Source organism: Scyliorhinus torazame, chromosome 2 (assembly GCF_047496885.1).
Source record: "Scyliorhinus torazame isolate Kashiwa2021f chromosome 2, sScyTor2.1, whole genome shotgun sequence".
In the NCBI taxonomy this organism is placed as follows: domain Eukaryota; kingdom Metazoa; phylum Chordata; class Chondrichthyes; order Carcharhiniformes; family Scyliorhinidae; genus Scyliorhinus; species Scyliorhinus torazame.
The window spans coordinates 137,698,011-137,716,644 of record NC_092708.1 but is presented as its reverse complement, the minus strand read 5'-3'; the positions used below and the strand labels follow the sequence as shown (position 1 = coordinate 137,716,644).

The following is an 18,634-nucleotide window of genomic DNA, read 5'->3' as shown; positions in this document are numbered from 1 at the left end:
GGTTGGTCCTTGGGATGAAGAAAGAATGAGTAGAATGGGCCTACACTTTGTGGACACAAGAAGAATGAGAAATATATTTCACCATATAAGCTTCTAAGAGGAATTGACAGAGTAGATGAGAAGCTGTTTCCCCTGACATAGCAGCACGGTAGCACAGTGTTAGCACAGTTGCTTCACAGCTCCAGGGTCCCAGGTTCGATTCCCAGCTTGGGTCACTGTCTGTGTGGAGTCTGCACTTTCTCCCTGTGTCTGCGTGGGTTTCCTCCGGGTTCTCCGGTTTCCTCCCACAGTCCAAAAATGTGCAGGTTAGGTGGATTGTCCTTGATAAATTGCCCTTGGTGTCCAAAAAAAGGGTAGGTGGGGTTACTGGGTTACTTCAGCGTGGGCTGAAGTAGGGTGCTCTTTCCAAGAACTGCTGCAGACTCGATGGGCCGAATGGCCTCCTTCTTCACTATAAATGCTATGATTCTATGACTAGAGAGCTGGGAACAAGGGGGCATAGCTTCAGGATAGGGATGAACCATTCTGGAATGAGATGATAAGAAATTTATTTACATAGTGGGTTGTGATTCTTTACAATTCCCTTCCCCAGAGGGCTGTGGATGCTCAACCATTGAGCACATTCAAGGCTGAGTTCGATATAGTTTTGGACTTTCCAAGAGGAGCAGGGAATATGGGGATCAGGCAGGAAAGTGGAATCATGCTTGAAGATCAGGTTCATCATATTAATGGCAGAACAGGCTCAAGGGGCACTATGATCCACTGTTGCTGCTGTTTCTTATGTTCTTATCTTCTTTAGAGGATTACCAGGTAAGTTCAGTTAGGCAAATTAATGGGGATAAACCCAGAGAGATTATACTCAATACACTCATTCTAAATATATATACAATGCAAGATAAATGAAGATCCATGCTAACTGAGAAGCTCCTTTGCTGTTTGTGATTTTGCAGGACATTAAGAGATCATTATGCCAGCCTGCTTTGAACAGCTGATGCAGCAAAGGCATGACTCCTCTGATGTAACGAGCTGTAGGTCCTAGCTTTTTACAGATGTGGCTGAAATGAATGTCTTTAAGCCCCTCTACTGGGTGTGTTTTTGTCAAGGGGCATGTAAACTATGAAGGATGGAAAACCTTCCCACCCACCCCCAACCTGGTCCCCGTTTTACACCAAAATCAGCAGCCTACCCACCATTTAAAAAAAAAAATTAACAGGCAATTGAACTTGTTACCAAGTCGAATTGATCCATATTTTTTGATGCCCATGAAATAAAACAGGCAGGCGTGCGGGAGTGGGGAGCCCGCTTTCGAAGAGAAGCAGCAATGCTCACCACTACCTCGAAGAAAGCTGTCCATAAAGATATAGCAAGCTCTGTGTGTAGCTTTCCTCTTTCCAGTAAAGGTTTGAATCTGGTGCCATGTCAAGAGGATCTCCAGGCAGCCAGCAACAGTGATGACATCAAGCAGGGTAATCAGCCAATCACAGTAAATTATTCTCATAGACAGCAAACCAGAAAGTTAAAAGCACTGAATCATTTCACTGATAATTTAAAAAATTTTAAACTAAGCAAATGAATGATAGGATATACACAGGATTAAGATCAAGCTAAATATCATAAACCTTTAACAAAATCACAAATAAAAATTAAATCAAAAATCCAAACAATGAAATATGATATTCAAGGAATAGAAAAAGGACAAGTGAGGCTGTTTATGAGAAGTTATGAACTTAGCAAATCATTAATAATCAAGTTATACCTCATTGAACAAGATATACATTTTCAAGAATTTCTACATTGAGACTAATATTATCGTTAGTTCAATAATTTCCAACTGATTGCAGACTTGGCCACCCATAACAACTCACCTTGTGGGGAAGCATAGAACTGCATTCACTACTCTGTGCAGACTCCAGGACCTGCTGTCAGTTCCAGAGGAGTAATGACTCTGAATGTTGTTGGTTTCCCTGCCATTACTACTGCAAAGTCTGGCCCAAGAAAGAAAGTTTTGGTGAGGCAATAGAATAATTGCAACTAAAGTATTTAGCAAAATGCAGCAAAAGATTCAAGAAGAATACAAAAAAGCCAAAAAGAAGTCTAGGCCTTTTCGAATCCTGCTATAAACAAGATTCTAAATTGTTCAATTTCTATGCGTGTAACTTAATACTCTGGATGGATCCTTGCCAAAGGCTTGCTGGCCCCAACTTTAGGAAGAAGGATTTTATTTCTTAAATTAGAGCATATGTGCAAGTAGTGCATGATCATTATTTGGCCCCAAGGCACCAGTTGTAAATTAAACAGTTCATGCGTCACTTACTTTTGATCAAGCACCCGATTTTCTGACCCACAACATTGTCCACAAGGCTATGCCAGCCTTTTAAAATTTACCATCATCTTGAAAAGTCCAGAGAATATAAAGTTTATTGTCTCGTGCGAGCAGCTCTTCAAGATAATGGGTGCAAAATTTACCAAAGCAAAAAGAAAATGCCCATCACAGATCCTTGCTGTTTTAGTTACAGGAATTAATGATCTCATATAGGAAACAAAGTAGGGGTACTTCAAAGTCGTGTTGCTGAATTCTGTCGTCAAAAATATACTTTTTATCATTTTACTTTCAAGGATGTACCGAAGAACATCAAATATGATTGGACTGACTTACCCATCAGCAGTGATATCTGCTTTAAAGGTATATAAAAACACTGAAAGTGTAAAAATTAGTTGAACACTATGTGGGGGGAGGAGGGGAAATATTGTATGGAGCCTGCGGGAATACAAAACATAGTGTAATTAGGCAGGATGCATAATCTTGAATCTGATGTGTTGAGATGCAGAATGAAGTCAGCGGCATGTTAAGTATTACACCGGCTTGTGGCAGGTTCATACTTGATTACGTATTGGCATTCCATGAATACTCATTAACGTGAAACACTTTTTAAATTAAAGTCCTACCCTTGGGATAAAGTCAGAAACTTGTAGCGTCTGGCTCATGATCATTTAAAGGTGGCATTCTCCAGTCAACCTAGTGCAGTTGGGATGAAGATCAGCAGATTTCCTTGTTTAGCTCTATGGCACAAGGGAGGGAATCAGAAGAATGACAGCACGCAACATGAAGGGGTTGAAGAGGGATCCATGGGAGGAAAGAAGATGGGTTCAGGGACATGCGGGAGTGAATTTTGAAGTGCCTGGCATCCTAAGTGTGTTTCTTACCTTGACAGTCAGTCAAGGTAAGAAAGCCTAAAGGGCCATGTTAGTACTGTCCACATGTGTGTCCATCTCAGGCTACTGCTTGGCAGAATCCTTACAGGGCTCTGAGTTCACCTAGAGCATTTCATTCTCTCTGCTGAGATTGATCTCAAATGATCTCCTTTATAATGCATAGACTGGAGGGCCAGCTGAGCCTGCAAGTTCAGCAATGTACCACAGTGTGGCCAGCACAACACGAGACTAACATGAGCATTCAGTAGAGTGAACAAAAAAACACAACATTGTTTCTTCCAAAATAGAGGAAATATCCCTAGTTCTCTTGGAACCATTAATGTGCATGAGGCGTGCCAGTACGTTGAGCTCTCTGACTAAGATAGTCAACAAACAGTGATAATGCACACATGAATAAAATGAAAACAATGTAATGCGAAATATTTACAAAATATGTATTTTAAAGACACCCATGCCACCTTTCTGCTCTCAAGTCTCTCAAGTTAATGCTAGTGCAGATGGGCGGGAAAGTTTTGGCCGTGATGGGGAGCCTCCCTGTTTGACCAAGCGGAACTCTCATAGCCCATCGGTACCTGCTGTAGTGTGAGTTGATGGAGGGTTTCATCAATGAAAAGCTTATCTCGCTGCTGAATCCCAAGCACACTGCCAACATTAGGAATTATAATTGTAATTGTGTCGAAAATAGAAAAAAGAGGCGCACAATTCAAATTACGATGTCGGGAATGGCATGCTTCTGACAAAATCTTAGCCTATGTCTGAATCTAATGTCTCTTTTCTTTCTGCAGGATGTTGATAAATGGTCATTTAATGTATTCGCGCTTAATGATGCCAGTGGGGAACATGCTCTGAAGTTCATGGTGCACGAGTTATTCACTCGATATGACCTTATCAATCGCTTCAGGGTCAGGAAACTTTAAGGTTTAATATATATTAAAACAAAACAAATAGTTTTCTGAGTCAATGCCAAAATCATGCTAATTAAATCTAGTGGATCGTAATGCATATGTATGTGACTGACCATCAAATAACGAATATCTGTCATGTACGCAATTAGAGCTTCCAATGAATAATAATATCGATTTAAAATAATTGATTCTTTCAGCCTGTTACGTAGTGGTGTGCATGATGATGGAAAATTTTCTGGCATCAACATGTAGAACCCTCTTTTCGAAGGATTAGAAGCCTCATACTAAAAGTTAGAATCATCACATACATAGTAGGCTATAATGTAGACACAAGGGGCACGATTCTCTGAAATGGAGACAGTGTTCGCGCCGTCGTGAATGCCGTCGAGGTTCACAACAGCGCAAAACGGCCCCTATCCCGACCGATTCAGGGCCCGAAAATGGGCTAGGAGCGGCGCCGCATCATTTACACGCGCCAGGCCTTGGCGCAGCTTAAAGGCGGTGCCGCATACATGACGCAGCCGGCGCCACATAACTGGCGTCACCTGCACATGCGCGGGTTGGCCGGCGCCAACCCGCGCATGCGTGGTTGCCGTCCTCCCCAAGTCAGCCCCGCAAAAGATGTCCGACGGATCTTGCGGGGCTGCGGAAGAAAGGATAATTACTAAATGTGGGTGGAGTATGATCTGAATTGCGCCTAACCACCTGACAAGAATCACATTTTGTTTCCCACTGGAGACGACACTTTAAACATTTTTGGGGCAATTCCGTCCAGATAATAATGACCGGAATTCTGTGTTCCAGAGTATAAGTGCTCCCATCAGCGGAGAATCGGGACTGTGTCCCGATGTTGCTGGGAGGGTCGTCGGGGTTGGATTCTCATGGCTTGACAGTGCAAAAATATGAATAGTGCTACCGGTTTCCCTGCAATTACTGGGGTCAGGCCGTCGTTTTGAACAGGCCCCCTGAACCCAGCAACCAGAGACAAGCTTTCCACCCACCTACAACCCAAATGTTGATCCCCTCGCTGACAAGAGGACAGCCCAACCCCTCACCAGGGAGGGGCATCCTCCTCCCTACCACATGAATAACAGGGTCACCTTCCTCTGCACCTCATATGCCTGAGGGTGACCCAACCCCTCAGCACTCTCTTCAGCCTCTCCAAACCCCCTAGGCCCCTTCAGCCCCTCCAGTCCCCCTGAGCCATCCCTCAACCTCCTCAGGTGCCCCCGCTCTCAGCCCTGACCACAATGATTCTGAACATTCTTGTTGTGATTGACAGCTGCTGACCACTTCAGCAGTGCTCAGTGCTTTCTGCGGTCAGGAAGGAGGAAGTGAAATTATTTAGCAAAGGAAAGACCCTGCATGACAGGAGCCTGTCCCAGAGAAGCAGGGGCCATCCTATGAGGCTCAGGTGCCAGCCTTCCACCAGGCCGAGGAGGAGGTACAAAGGCGGCGCAGCATCGGACCACATTTATACCGTCGATGTTTGTCCTTTGAGGAGCTGCTGGACCGCATGTGCTGCCGTCAACTACACCTAACCAAAGAGACAAGGCACCATCTGTGCCAGGTGGTGGCAGACCTGGCACCGTGAGGGGTAGGAGGAGGACACCCGTTCCCAAGTTGATGGCTGCGTCTCTTCTATGCCTCTGGCTCATTTCAGGGCTCGAGTGGGGACCTGCGTAGGATTTTGTGCACTGGTGCATGTTGTCATGGATGTCCTGTGCACCTGAGCATCTATGAACATCCACTTTAACCGGGACCAGGCCCATCAGGATGACCCGGCTGAAGGATTTGCTGCCATCGCTGGCATGCCTCAGATCCAGAGGTTTATTGATGGCACACATGTCGCCCTCAGAGCACCGGCTCAACAGGCGGTAGGTACCCTTCATTAACAAGAAGGGCTTCCACTTCCTGAACGTGCAGTTGTTGTGCGATGACCAGTTGCACATCATACACGTCTGCGTATGATACCCAGACAGTGTGCACGACACTTACATCTTGGCGGATTTGCAAGTTCCTGGCATCTTTGAGGCGCACCTGCGGGTGAGGGTTGGCTAATCAACAACAAGGCCTGCCCACTGAGGTTATGGCTGATGATGGCCAAGATGGAGAGCTGTTATATCAATGTTCACGTAGCAACCAGAAATGTCATTGAGCTATACCATCGGCCTCCTAAAGATGCACTTCTGCTGCCTGCACTGCTCAGGCGGGGTTCTCCAATACAGCCTCAAGAGGGTCACGTGCATTGTGGCCAGTCATGTGCAACATCACGCAACAGCGGGGCAACATACTGGAAAAGTGACAGGCCTCTTCGGCCCTGGATGGTGTCCAGGATGAACCAGGCGAGGACCCAGAGCTGGCTCAACAAGCCATTCAGGGCCGTCGCACCAGGGACAATCTGATCACCTCCCAATTAGGACGCCAAAGGTCCAGCAGCTCCACCATTCTCTTCCCCCCGCAACCCCCATCCCCAACACCTCTTAGCCATTCACCCCATCACTCCTGAGCCTTTCCCCCATACTTCCTCTCAGACTTCCCTGTATACTGACCTTTAGCCTTTCACCACATCTTCCCCTTAACACAGCATCCCTCCAAAGATCATCTCAGCATCACAACAGGGTGTTGTCCCTGGTTTCGCAGCATCAGCGGGCCTTGTCTGTGGGACAGAGGATATGATAATGACTTGCTGTGAGATGAGCTCTGGTGCTCCTCATTGCCTGACAAAGTCTGCCTCCTGCCTTTAGGATAACATCCCACTGTCCACCCGGGCAATCCCAGGCTGTGAGAAAAAGACTCCTCAGGGGCCCCAAGATATTTGAGGAGCCGGGGGACGGGAGGGGTTTGGTGGTTGATGTGGAATGGGTTGGGCTCATTCATTGGGAATGCTGTCATACAAGGCTGTCTCACATTGCAGCACCCATGGCCTGTAATGTTTCAGTGAGGGTTTATACATGTGGGACGTTAATGTGTGTGATTCACCCTGAGGCCAGCCCCCCCCCCCCCCCCCCCCCGCCATCATACTCCCCCAACCGGCCACTGCCCAACACCCAGCCCCAGCACAGCCTTCCCATCCATGGGACAGAGGTTAGAGGCAGATCGGACAGGTGGTGCAAAAGTACTGTGTGCAGATTTGGTGCCCTTATCTGAGGAAGGATGTTCTTGCTATGGTGGACTGCAGCAAAGATTTACCAGGTTGATTCCGGGACCGTCATATAAGGAGAAACTAAGTTGGTTAGGATTACATTCATTGCAGTTTAGAAGAGTGAGAGAGAATCTCATAGAAACTCATAAAATTCTAACAGAATTAGACAGGGTAGATTCAGAAAGAACAGTCCTGACGGTGGAGGAATCCGGACCTAGGGGTCATAGTTTGAGGATAGTGTCAAGTGGGGGGGATTCGGAAGGGGTGAAGTGTTCCAGCACCTCCTGCGGGATTCGTTGTATTGGGCCCCATCATTTAGACCTCACTTGGGGTGCTTGCTGGCTTCCATGCTTCTCCATGGGGTGGAGGGGCAGCCGTAGTGAGCTCCGGAGGCCTCAGCGTCATCTGGCACTGCCAGTCCTGGAGGTCCGCTCTCGTCTGAACCATGGTGTCGATGCCCTCAGCCATGGTGGTCTGTGACTGGGACATCTCCCTCATTGAGTGAGCCAACGCGTAGAATGTGGAACGGAGAATCGTGCCCACCATCAAAAAAGGAATGATCTGGGCTGCTCTGGTTCAAGGTCATCCACTCCAAAACTCAAAAGCACATGTCTTATAAACAAGGCTGCCTACTCAAAAGCATACGTGCATATCACACACTATACAGACAACACGCAAATCTGAATGAAATGTTTGTTGTTATCACCAAAATCAAGCTTTATTGAATGTTGACCAACATAGGTCACAATTGATTACTCTCGGCAGTAGCAAATGTATTAAGATTTTCATATCTCGTTTGCTAAAACATTTGGCTGCATTTTTGTGGTCCGATGGTGATGGGAGTGGAGGTGGAGGTGGCGATGGCCAGCAAAACATGGAGGAGCCATCTCAGAACAGCTCCCTGATACATTCCTCCCACCAGGAGCAGTGTGGACGAGGGTTGTCTATCCACTGTATAGAGGCAGGCTGTCAATATAAATAGCTGAGATGATTTTATGATAGTGCCATGTGGGGAGAGCTCATACTCCATGGAGGCTTCTATCTTGGGGACCATTAGGACCATAGGCTCCATCTCCCCAGGAATGGAGCTGTGAGCAAGAAATGAATCCCATTGACTCCATGGCATGATATGCACTAATGCACATAATGAGATACAGACAGGCAGTGACAGACACCCAGTACAGCCAATCAACACACGGGACAGAACACAACCAATCACCAGGCAGAACACTAGAAGGTGGTCTCCCACTATAAAACACACGAGGCATCAACAGTCTGCCTCTTTCCACTGGTGACAACTGTAGTGACAGTCAAGGTGTATATATCAGTTAGCACCTTCTACACGTGGCTCAGAGCTAGTCTGGTCTAGTTGGTTATAGTAAGCACACTTAGATTAGTAGAGTGTCAAACCCACAGCAAACTGTGCACTGCTTAACAAGTTCAATAAAGCGTATTGAACTAACATCAAAGTTTGGAGTCTACTTTCAAGTATATCTGCATCCAGTTGCAGTCCGTGTTACTCCAGACATCCAACTGGCAGCATTTCCTCTCTGGCACAAGGAGTATGTTTACTTCTGTTTATACCTCTGATATGCCCTTCCATTTTGAGATGCCCCCCAGTCTCTTAACTATGTCACCAATGCCGACCTTTCCTGGTGGGGCTTCTGAGGCCCTTGAGCTGCCAGCACTCTGATTGGACTGGAAACATAGGGAGCCTACATACTATTCTTCATTATACAGTGAGCGCAAAGGTGACTAATTAGGAGTAGCTTCTCGGAAAATAGTTCCAACAGCCTGGCACCAGCAAAATTGGACTCAGGACCCTCACTTTGGTCTGATGTTGGGGACCTAAAGCTATTGGGAAATCCTGCACACAAAGGTCATAGAATCTTTACATCCACTATGAATCTCAGCCTCCATTTCCTGTGGGTTTTGAGTTATCAGATGGATCAGCCAGGGAGCAGTATAGATTCAAATTCATTTTTCTAGGGAATGCAGACATTCTATCCAGAATCGTATGTTTGACTTGACATAATGTGAGGTAACAATTATGGTAAAGCAAACCTGATTCATTGTTATTATGAGCATAGAAAACAATGCTATTCAAGATTAGGCACAGTGGCGCAGTGGTTGGCACTGCGACCCACAGAACCAGGGACTAACGTTCAATTCCGGCCTCAGGTGACTGTGTAGAGTTTGCACTTTCTCCCGTGTCGTGTGGGTTTCCTCCGGATTCTCTCGTTTCCTTTCACAGTCCAAAGATGTGCAGGTTTGGTAAATTGGCCGTGCTAAATTGCCCCAGTGTGTTCAAAGATGTGCAGGTTAGATGGGGTTGCAGATAGGGTCGGAGCAGACTTACTGGGCCGAACAGCCTTCTTCTGCACTGTAGGGATTCTAAAATTTCATCATCATGGCACAGAATTTGAATTTAGTGAAATAACCTCTTGCACAATGGATTTGTTGTGGGAAGGAATTTGTTAGTCTAGTGCTGCTACATGGAGTCCTGCCTGCTGGGAAATTGATGTAAGCTTGTGAAGTGCTGACGCTATGTAAACATATGCTTCCCCCTTTAAGACTGTACAGAGAAGAGGAATGTTACTAAATAAATCTTAAATGCAGTGGTCCAATTCTTCGCAGTACTTAGCCCTGGGCTCCTACCAGCGAGGACAGTGCTGTTGTTTCATCGAAACAGAAAGCAGTTCTTGCGACACGGCTCACCTCACTAGTATCTAATTAACACCAGTGACTCAATAACAGAAAGAACTTGCAATTGTACAACACGTTTTACATCCTCAGGGCCCAAAGCCCCAAAGAATTACTATTCTGAAGTATAGTTACTGTTGTAATGTAGATATAGAATCATAGAATCCCTACAGTGCAGAAGGAGGCCATTCGGCCCTTGAGCCTGCACTGACCCTCTGAAAGAGCACCCTATCCCTGCAACCACACTTAACTTGTATATCCCTGGACACTAAAGGGCAATTAATTGGCCAATTCACCTAAGCTGCACATCTTTGGACTGTGGGAGGAAACCAGAGCACCTGGAGGAAAGCCATGCAGCCTTCGGGAGAAAGTGGCCCAAGGTCAGAATTGAACCCGGGTCCCTGGCGCTGTGAGGCAGCAGTGCTAGCACTGTCCCACCGTGCCGCTTAGGATTCCTCCGCAATGTTAAAATTGATTCACTGCACAGGCGATTTTCAAATCTATCTTGACAGAGATGAACGAAAGCACAACTCACAAATTGGGAGCTATTAAACTGTCCTCCATATTTGTAATAACTAGAGGAGATGACATTTACTTTTTTTTACTCTTTTATGAACAGAATAGATAACAATAGACAGCGGAATATCTATTTTACATTTACTTTCGGAAGAGTCTCGTTCTCCCATAGCTTTGCTGTTCAGAAACAATCTGGCCTTAAACGGAGCATTTTGTTTTGTATCGTTGTGCATTGTCTGTAAATTTTGTCACGAGTCTCTTAAAGTCTTCGTTATTCATGTTTCCTATTGCTGGCACTTATCTTTTTTTTTACCTCAGACGATATGTAGAAATTAAAATTTGCCAAAAGACTTATAATTGTAAAGACTAAATCACTCAGCTGAAAAGAGAATGTTTAGGTGAGATATCCCTACAGGACCAATATACAGTTAATAGAGGTAGCTCAGGGCTTAGAATAACTCATGTACTAATTTTTGGCACAAAATTAGAATTTTTTATAGTCCGTGACATCTGCCTGAAGCTGTGTAATGCACTCATGCAAAATTGCTAATGCAAAATCATCAAATACTAATGAGTTATAAATTATATACAACTGAACTACTAATTGAGTCAAATATTATAGGCTTTTGCCCAATAGTAATATACAATAGGCTACAAAACGTCAGATGTTTTGTAATGTTAATCTCTTTGAAAAAATTGTCAATTGGCGAATGTTAATTCATTGAAAATTCATATTAAAATGCTAATCATACAGTATTTTAATTAACTGTTATTAAGTTTAAAGAACATTGATTAAATATATGTGAATTAATATGAAGTAATATGAATATTAATATTTCAATGCTAACTTTCAATAGAATTTTTAAAATGTAAAATGAAATAAGTACTTTAATGGGTGTGTCGGATTTATTTATTGATCAAGCCTCTGTTTGAATGACTCAGACAATGATTCTTAAAAGATTTTGATCAATGACATTTTCTTTTATATGTCTAATACTTTTTACAATGTATGTGGTAGGTAATGTTTTATGTCACCTCACTTGCTGATCCCATGTAAAATGTTTACTCTTCTTTAGATTCCTGTATCTTCTCTAATGACTTTTGTCGAAGCACTGGAGGTGGGTTACAACAAATATAAGAATCCTTATCATAACTTAATCCATGCAGCGGATGTGGCCCAGACTGTGCATTACCTAATGCTCCACACTGGCATTATGGTAAGAGTTTATTAGTAAAGCCTTATTTTGTTTTAATAGTGCTGTAGATGTAGGTTTGTGCTTGATATTTGAGACTCTCAGAAACAGTTTTGACCTACATGTTCTTGGAAGATTTCCAAAGAATTAAATAAAATAGCTTTCACATTAAACCTATTTTTGATACAGCATAGAAACATAGCCATTCTGAAAGTGTGGCATCAGAAGCAAAAACACAAATATATTTTTTCACTAAGCATTCATGATCAGCATTCACACAAAAGTAATATTCATGGTTTCTAGGTTTTACCCAGAAAATATTTTTAAATGATTATGTTGCCCCTGGCCAATAGGAAGCTGTAAAGTTTCAGGTGAGCGACCACATGGAAGCGTGCTTCAGAGTGTTCCTGCTGGTCGTGGACTTTCTCCCCAGTGGCCAGCAGGATGAGGCTCAACCACGTGCTTAGCCGGCGGCGAACTCCAAAGGTGCTACCCTGGTAGTGGTGTGAGGCGTGATGCGGTAATAGAAGAGGAAACGGGCCAGAGGGTATCTGGGGAACCGGAGGTCTGCTTCTACATTCCTAACTTAAAGGTCTGTACCGCCTGTTCAGCCAATCCGTTGGAGGAAAGGTGGTAAGGCCCGTACATGGTGGACCCCGTTCGTCTTCCTGAAAGAGCCGAATTCCACGCTTGTGAAAGCTGTGCCATTGTCAGACACTAACACCTCAGGAATCCCATGGGTACTGAAAATTTGTTGGAGCTTCTCAGGCGTAGGCCGCGATATCTTTGTGGACATGCAGTAGACCTCCATTCGCTTTGAATGGGCGTTTATGATGGGCAAGTACGTGGCTCCTTGAAAAGGTCCCGTGAAATCCACGTGGAGTCGGGACCACGGTCAGCCCGACCAATCTCATTCTTGTCACCAGTGTAAAGTTCCAGGCGAGCGACCACATGAAGCGATCACTGTTCGAAAACTCAATATTTTTTTCACCTACTAAGATACAACTCCTACTCCTCAAAGGGTCTCTCGGCCCACACTTGGGCTGGGGTATTTATGTCCTAGTGAACCCTTGCTTAAGGGTGTAGCTCCGCCCCCACATCTGGGGAGACCATATTCAGGTGAAGCCACTGGGACTGATGTTGCAGACCCCATGGCCTCTGGTTGGGTTATAACAGAGGCAATCTTCAAATGTTTATGAAACAGAATGTTTAACAGTTCACTATGAGGTACCATTTTATCCCAGAGAGGCAGATTGTTCAATAATGAGTGAATTAATAAATTAAACAAACTTTATGGGAGTAACCTTTTATCCACAGTTAACTGCTGAATAGTTTGGGGTAAGTCATTTATTCACAAGAAATTCCTGTTTTAAAAATGTTAAACCTCATGGGTACTTAAGTGTGTAACGTTAATGTGAAAACAGCTTGCAGCTCTCTTCATAGATATCTAAATGTCCTATCTTAAAATAGTACACTTCAGTACAAGCTGCAAATGTACATGTCCGTTTTGAGAATAAATGGTTCAAACACTCTCCTTCACTGGTAAACTACTTACATGAAGCCTTGACGTTTTATCATGGAAGGTCCAACTACATTGGTAATTACAGCTGAAGAAGCACCTCTTACTAACACTAAAACATCACAAAAGCCAAGGAATGCGAAAATATCTTCAAATGTTTCGCTCAGCCTTTGCAGTTGTAATGAAAGCAAAATTGTCACTGTTTGCCATCATTACAACTGCGAAACTGACAGCAACTTCTGTTTTTTATACATGCCCTGTGAAACAGGAAATTTAAAAGTTGCTGTCAGTGTTTCCCTGCTCCTCCCGGGGTGTGCTGTTGAAGTCACCTAATTTGATGTGAACTTTCACTTTTTACACCTTTAGTTTTGCTGTGAAAACTCTTGAATTAGTTTGACCATGTTGCATGGAGTGTAACTGGGCTTTTACCAGCGTACTAAGCCATAATTATTAGCAAACAAACTCTCTGGCCTTGAAGAAATAACTTAATATTTGTGGATCAGCAAATTTCTCGGTTATAATTAAATAATTATATAGATTTTAAAAATAATAATAGTTCTTAAAAATATTATAATCTTTCAGCTTCCACCATAATCCCATGTCTAGATCTCAATTTTTATTTTACTCTGTAATATGATTAAAAGTGAAGGATATTCAACTTTCTTAACTTCCTGGTTTACTGTCTCTAAGAATTCTTCAGTGTGATTGGTTGCGCAATTGCTTGATGGCAACACTGTTCCTGGAATTGAAAGATCAACGATAGCAGATGTTAGAACACATCAGGAAAGGCAAAATCAGTAGCACAGAGATTGTTAGCGTTCTTCGAAGGTCAATGTGGAGCACTGTCATTTGCCACTGACCTTGAAAATCCAGGCTTGTCACACATGGTTTGATTGTTACATTAGGTAAAGTCTAAGTCCAGTACATAGAATATTCCTCCCATCATTAATAAAAGCTGTTGTGATGTGGATTTCTGCACATGTGTATAAGCATGTGTGAATTCAGTTTGTCTCCTGAGTGTCAGGCACAGGTTTCAATGTAACATTGATCTTGCTGGCTGCACTTCTCCTACTGTGGCATAACTGCATAATGCCAACCTGACGTTCTTCACAGGTCCCGAACTTAGAAATCCACTATAGTCTCAGCAAGACAATTATGTCAGCTCCAGTGGTCACACACCCAAAGAAGCAAAGGCCGGAATTCCCTGGTCGTCGGAATTCTCTGTTCTCACTGGCAGCGCCCGCCCGCCCACGGGTTTCCCGGCGGCGCGGTGTGGCTTCCCATTAACAAGCAGCAGGAGTAGAGAATCCCACCGCCTGTGAATGGTGCAATGGTAAGAAACACGTGGCTGGGTAACCGGAGAATTCTGTCCAGAAGCAGAATTCGAAAAATCAAAATGTAGAAACCAGTGAATTAGTTTAGAGTAGCTGATAATGCCTTCAAATAGTCTGGGAAATGACACCCTGATTTCAGGCAACCAAACTGAAGGCCTAACAGGGGGCTTGACCCTAAATGGCATTGAGTTGATCTACAATGTAAATGTTTTTCTGTCTAAGCTACTGTAAATCTTTAAAACCTGTAGCAGGATCTGATCCCAGCGCCCAACAGGGATGCTGTCAGTAAATGGCTTATGCTGAATATTTTAATTAAACTCTGCGTTACAATGAGGCTAGCATATCAAAACTGAGTGGAATTCAAACTGCACCCGAACAAAAACTGAGTGAAAAATATATAAATTACTGATTGAATTGGAAAGACTAAATTCAGATGACATGCAAGAAGATTAAACAGAGTTGATTGTTTGAGCTGAATTTTCCCAAATCCCAAGTTGTCCTGGTGCCAGGGCTGATTTTAGCGACGGCAGCCAGATATGAAGCTGCTATCGGAGCCAACGTCCAATTGAGGATAGCGACCTGCCTCTCAGAGCCGCTCTATCCAATCTGAGGGCGAGCAGCTCAGCAGCACCCCTGACAGAGATGGTCATTGCTGAAGCTCCAGGAAGAAGAAGACACCTCCATGTTGAGGCACCCTTAAAGGACAGGTAAGCTCACTAATTCACTGTGCTGAGTGTGGTGTAGGCAGGCCCCAGTGATCGGGGGGAGGGTGAACCCGCCAGTAGTTGGAGCCGTGGGGGAGCCCATTGCTGCTGGTGGGATTTGAAAGCGGTCACTAATCAGTTTAAATGGCTGCCTGCTTCTGGGAATATCGCATGTTGTCGGGAAATACATCCTCCCTTCCCGATGCCATTTTGTGGGGCTTCTCGCCTCCCAGCCGGAGCTGATAAACCTTTAAAGTTTAGAAACTTTAGTGCTAAACTTAGAAAGTTTTGTGCTGACAGTGTGGGTCCTGCTGTTGGGTGAGAAAGCAGTGGGGTGACCCTACTTTAGTGGTCATCGGGACCTGGGGCCACATCTGGTCAGCAGCAGCTGATTAATGTTGGCGACCTGCACCCCAAGAGCTGCCGGCCTCCGCATCACCACTGGAAGGAGTGGCCACTACTGGGCCTGCACCTGGAAGAAAAGCAGACAACCAGGTAAATGAGGCCTGTAGACGCTGGGGCCAGTCAGTTGGACTTCTCATGGGCCTGAGAGACCCATTTCCAATAATAAAATGCCTGCTGAGGCAGAAAAAGGCCCAAAATTGGCCAGTTATTGGCTCAATCGACTCTGGGTAAAGTGGCAGTCTGTCAGCTTCCCCGTGGTTGGCAAAATGACTTGGCAGTGGGAAGATGACAAGCACGCCACACCCACCTCCCCTTGCTTTTTACAAGCTCACCCACCTCTGAGCCTGTCCCAAAGGGACCAGTAAAATCCAGTCCTAATTGTCCGCTTGCTTGAAAATGCTGAGTTTATCAATGCAAATCAGAATTAATATACAAACATTTCAATCCAAGTATTTTAAAACAACTCCAAAGTGTCACCGGAAGGCATATATACCCTCAAAATTTAGAGCAAATGTTAACTTTTTTTTTGTCAATATAATTAGTCACAGACTGACATGGACTCTCGTCAGTTGTGGCAAGGATTAAACAACATAACGGGCTGCAAAGCAAAGCTGAGTAGAATCGCCGGCATCAGTGCACTCTTCCCCAATGAACTTAATGCATCCTACGCTCAGTTCGAGCAGGAAACCATCAAACCGCTGTCAACTGCCCCAGCAGCCCCGAACACACCCATACCCACCGTCACAGCTTCCGAAGTCAGATCGGCCTTTTTTTTTAAATTTAGTGTACCCAATTCATTTTTTCCAATTAAGGGGCAGTTTATTTGGCCAATCCACCTAGCCTGCACATCTTTGGGTTGTGGGGGTGAAACCCACGCAAACACGGGGAGAATGTGCAAACTCCACACAGACAGTGACCCAGAGCCAGGATCGAACCTGGGACCTCACGCCGTGAGGCTGCAGGGCTAACCCACTGCACCACCGTGCTGGCCGGCAGATCGGCCTTCTTGAAAGTGAACCCTCGGAAAGCAACTGGCCCTTCCGGAATCCTTGGTTGTGCACTCAGATCCTGCGCGGACCAACTGGCGGGTGTGTTCACGGACGTATTCAACCGCTCCCTACTCTGTTCCGAGAATCCGACCTGCTTCAAGAAGACCACCATCATACCAGTGCCAAAGAAGAACCAGGCAACGTGCCTCAATGACTACTGTCCAGCGGTGGCCTTGACATCGATCATTATTAAGTGCTTTGAGAGGTTGGTCATGAGGCACTTCAACTCCATACTCCCAGAATGCCTTGATCCACTGCAATTCGCATACTGCCACATCCGGTCCACAGCAGACGCCATCTCCCTGACCCTAAACTCCTCCCTGGAACATCTCAACTACAAGGACCCTTATGTCAAACTCATATTTATTGCCTCCAAAACCAGGACTTGGCTCCTCCCTCTGCAACTGGATCCTTGACTTTCTGACCAATAGACCACAATCAGTAAGGATAAACAACAACACCTCCTCCACGATAGTCCTCAATGCCGGGCCCCGCAAGGCTGTGGACTTAGCCCGCTACTATAATCCCTATACATACACGACTGCGTGGCAAAACTTGGCTCCAACTCCATCTACAAGTTTGCTGATGACACAACCGTAGTGGGTCGGATCTCAAAGAGTACAGGAGGGAGATCGAGAACCTAATGGCGTAGTGTAATGACAACAATCTCTCCCTCAACATCAGCAAAACTAAGGAGCTGGTCATTAACTTCAAGAAGCGAAGTACCGTACACACCCCTGTCTGCATTAATGCTGCCAAGGTGGTGATAGTTGATAGCTTCAAATTCCTAGGTCTGCACATCACCAACAATCTGTCCTGGTCCACCCACATCGACGTTATGACCATGAAAGCACAACAGTGCCTAAACCTCCTCAAGAAACTATGAAATTGACTTCCGGTTGCGGCGATGACCAGCTGAGTCGCACGTTTCGGCACCTCCCGTTTTAACGGACTTTTGGGCTCTTATCGGGAGTCCCAACGGAAAATTTTTACGCCCAAACTCAGTGTGAGGCGATAAAGGAAGGAGTCCCCCCGGGTGTGGATGGAAAGAAGCGATAGTAGTGGCCAGATTGCGGAGGATCCTCTGGAGCAGCGGCAGAGAAGAGAAGGGAGTAGCAAGATGGCGGCTGAGGGAGCCCAGTGGTATGGGGCCCGGAACAGCAGGAGTTCCTCCGGCGATGTGTGGAGGAGCTCAAGAAGGAGGTGCTGGCACCGATGTTACTGGCGATTGAGGGATTGAAGGAGACGCAAAAGACCCAGGAGATAGAGCTCCGTGGAGTGAAGGCAAAGGCAGCCGAGAATGAAGACGAGATACAGGGCTTGGTGGTGAAGACGGAGACGCACGAGGCACTACATAAGAGGTGCATAGAAAGGCTGGAAGCCCTGGAAAATAGCTCGAGGAGGAAGAATTTAAGGATTTTGGGTCTTCCCGAAGGGTCAGAGGGAACGGATGTTGGGGCGTATGTGAGTACGATGCTCCATACTTTAATGGGAGCTGAGGCCCCGACGGGCCCTCTGGAAGTGGAGGGAGCATACCGGGTCCTCGTGAGAAGACCGAAGGCAGGGGAAATACCGCGAGCAATAGTGGTGAGGTTCCACCGCTACAAAGACAGAGAGATGGTCCTGAGATCGGCTAAGAAGACACGGAGTAGCAGGTGGGAGAACGCGGTGATCCGCGTGTATCAAGATTGGAGTGCGGAGGTGGCGAGAAGGAGGGCGAGTTTCAATCGGGCCAAGGCGGTGCTCCACAAGAAAAAAGTGAAATTTGGAATGTTGCAGCCGGCAAGACTGTGGGTTACACACCAGGACAAACACCACTACTTCGAGACGGCGGAGGAGGCGTGGGCATTTATTCAAGAAGAGAAGTTGGACTAGATTTGAGGAATGGATGTTTGGAAAGAAGTAGCGAGGTGGTGGCAAGGAATTGTAAAGGGGGGAGAGGGGGAGG

The 18,634-nt window shown here is 45.4% G+C and overlaps 1 protein-coding gene across 1 annotated transcript in view; it reads left to right on the top strand.

Annotated features, from left to right (window-relative positions):
- The window catches only part of pde1a (phosphodiesterase 1A, calmodulin-dependent), an 851,988-nt gene that overhangs the window by 719,367 nt on the left and 113,987 nt on the right, over positions 1-18,634 (top strand). The window contains exons 7-9 of the mRNA XM_072477634.1: positions 2,617-2,683; positions 3,999-4,115; positions 11,559-11,699. Of these exons, the coding sequence (XP_072333735.1) occupies positions 2,617-2,683; positions 3,999-4,115; positions 11,559-11,699 (325 nt within the window). The remainder of the gene's footprint in view (positions 1-2,616; positions 2,684-3,998; positions 4,116-11,558; positions 11,700-18,634) is intronic.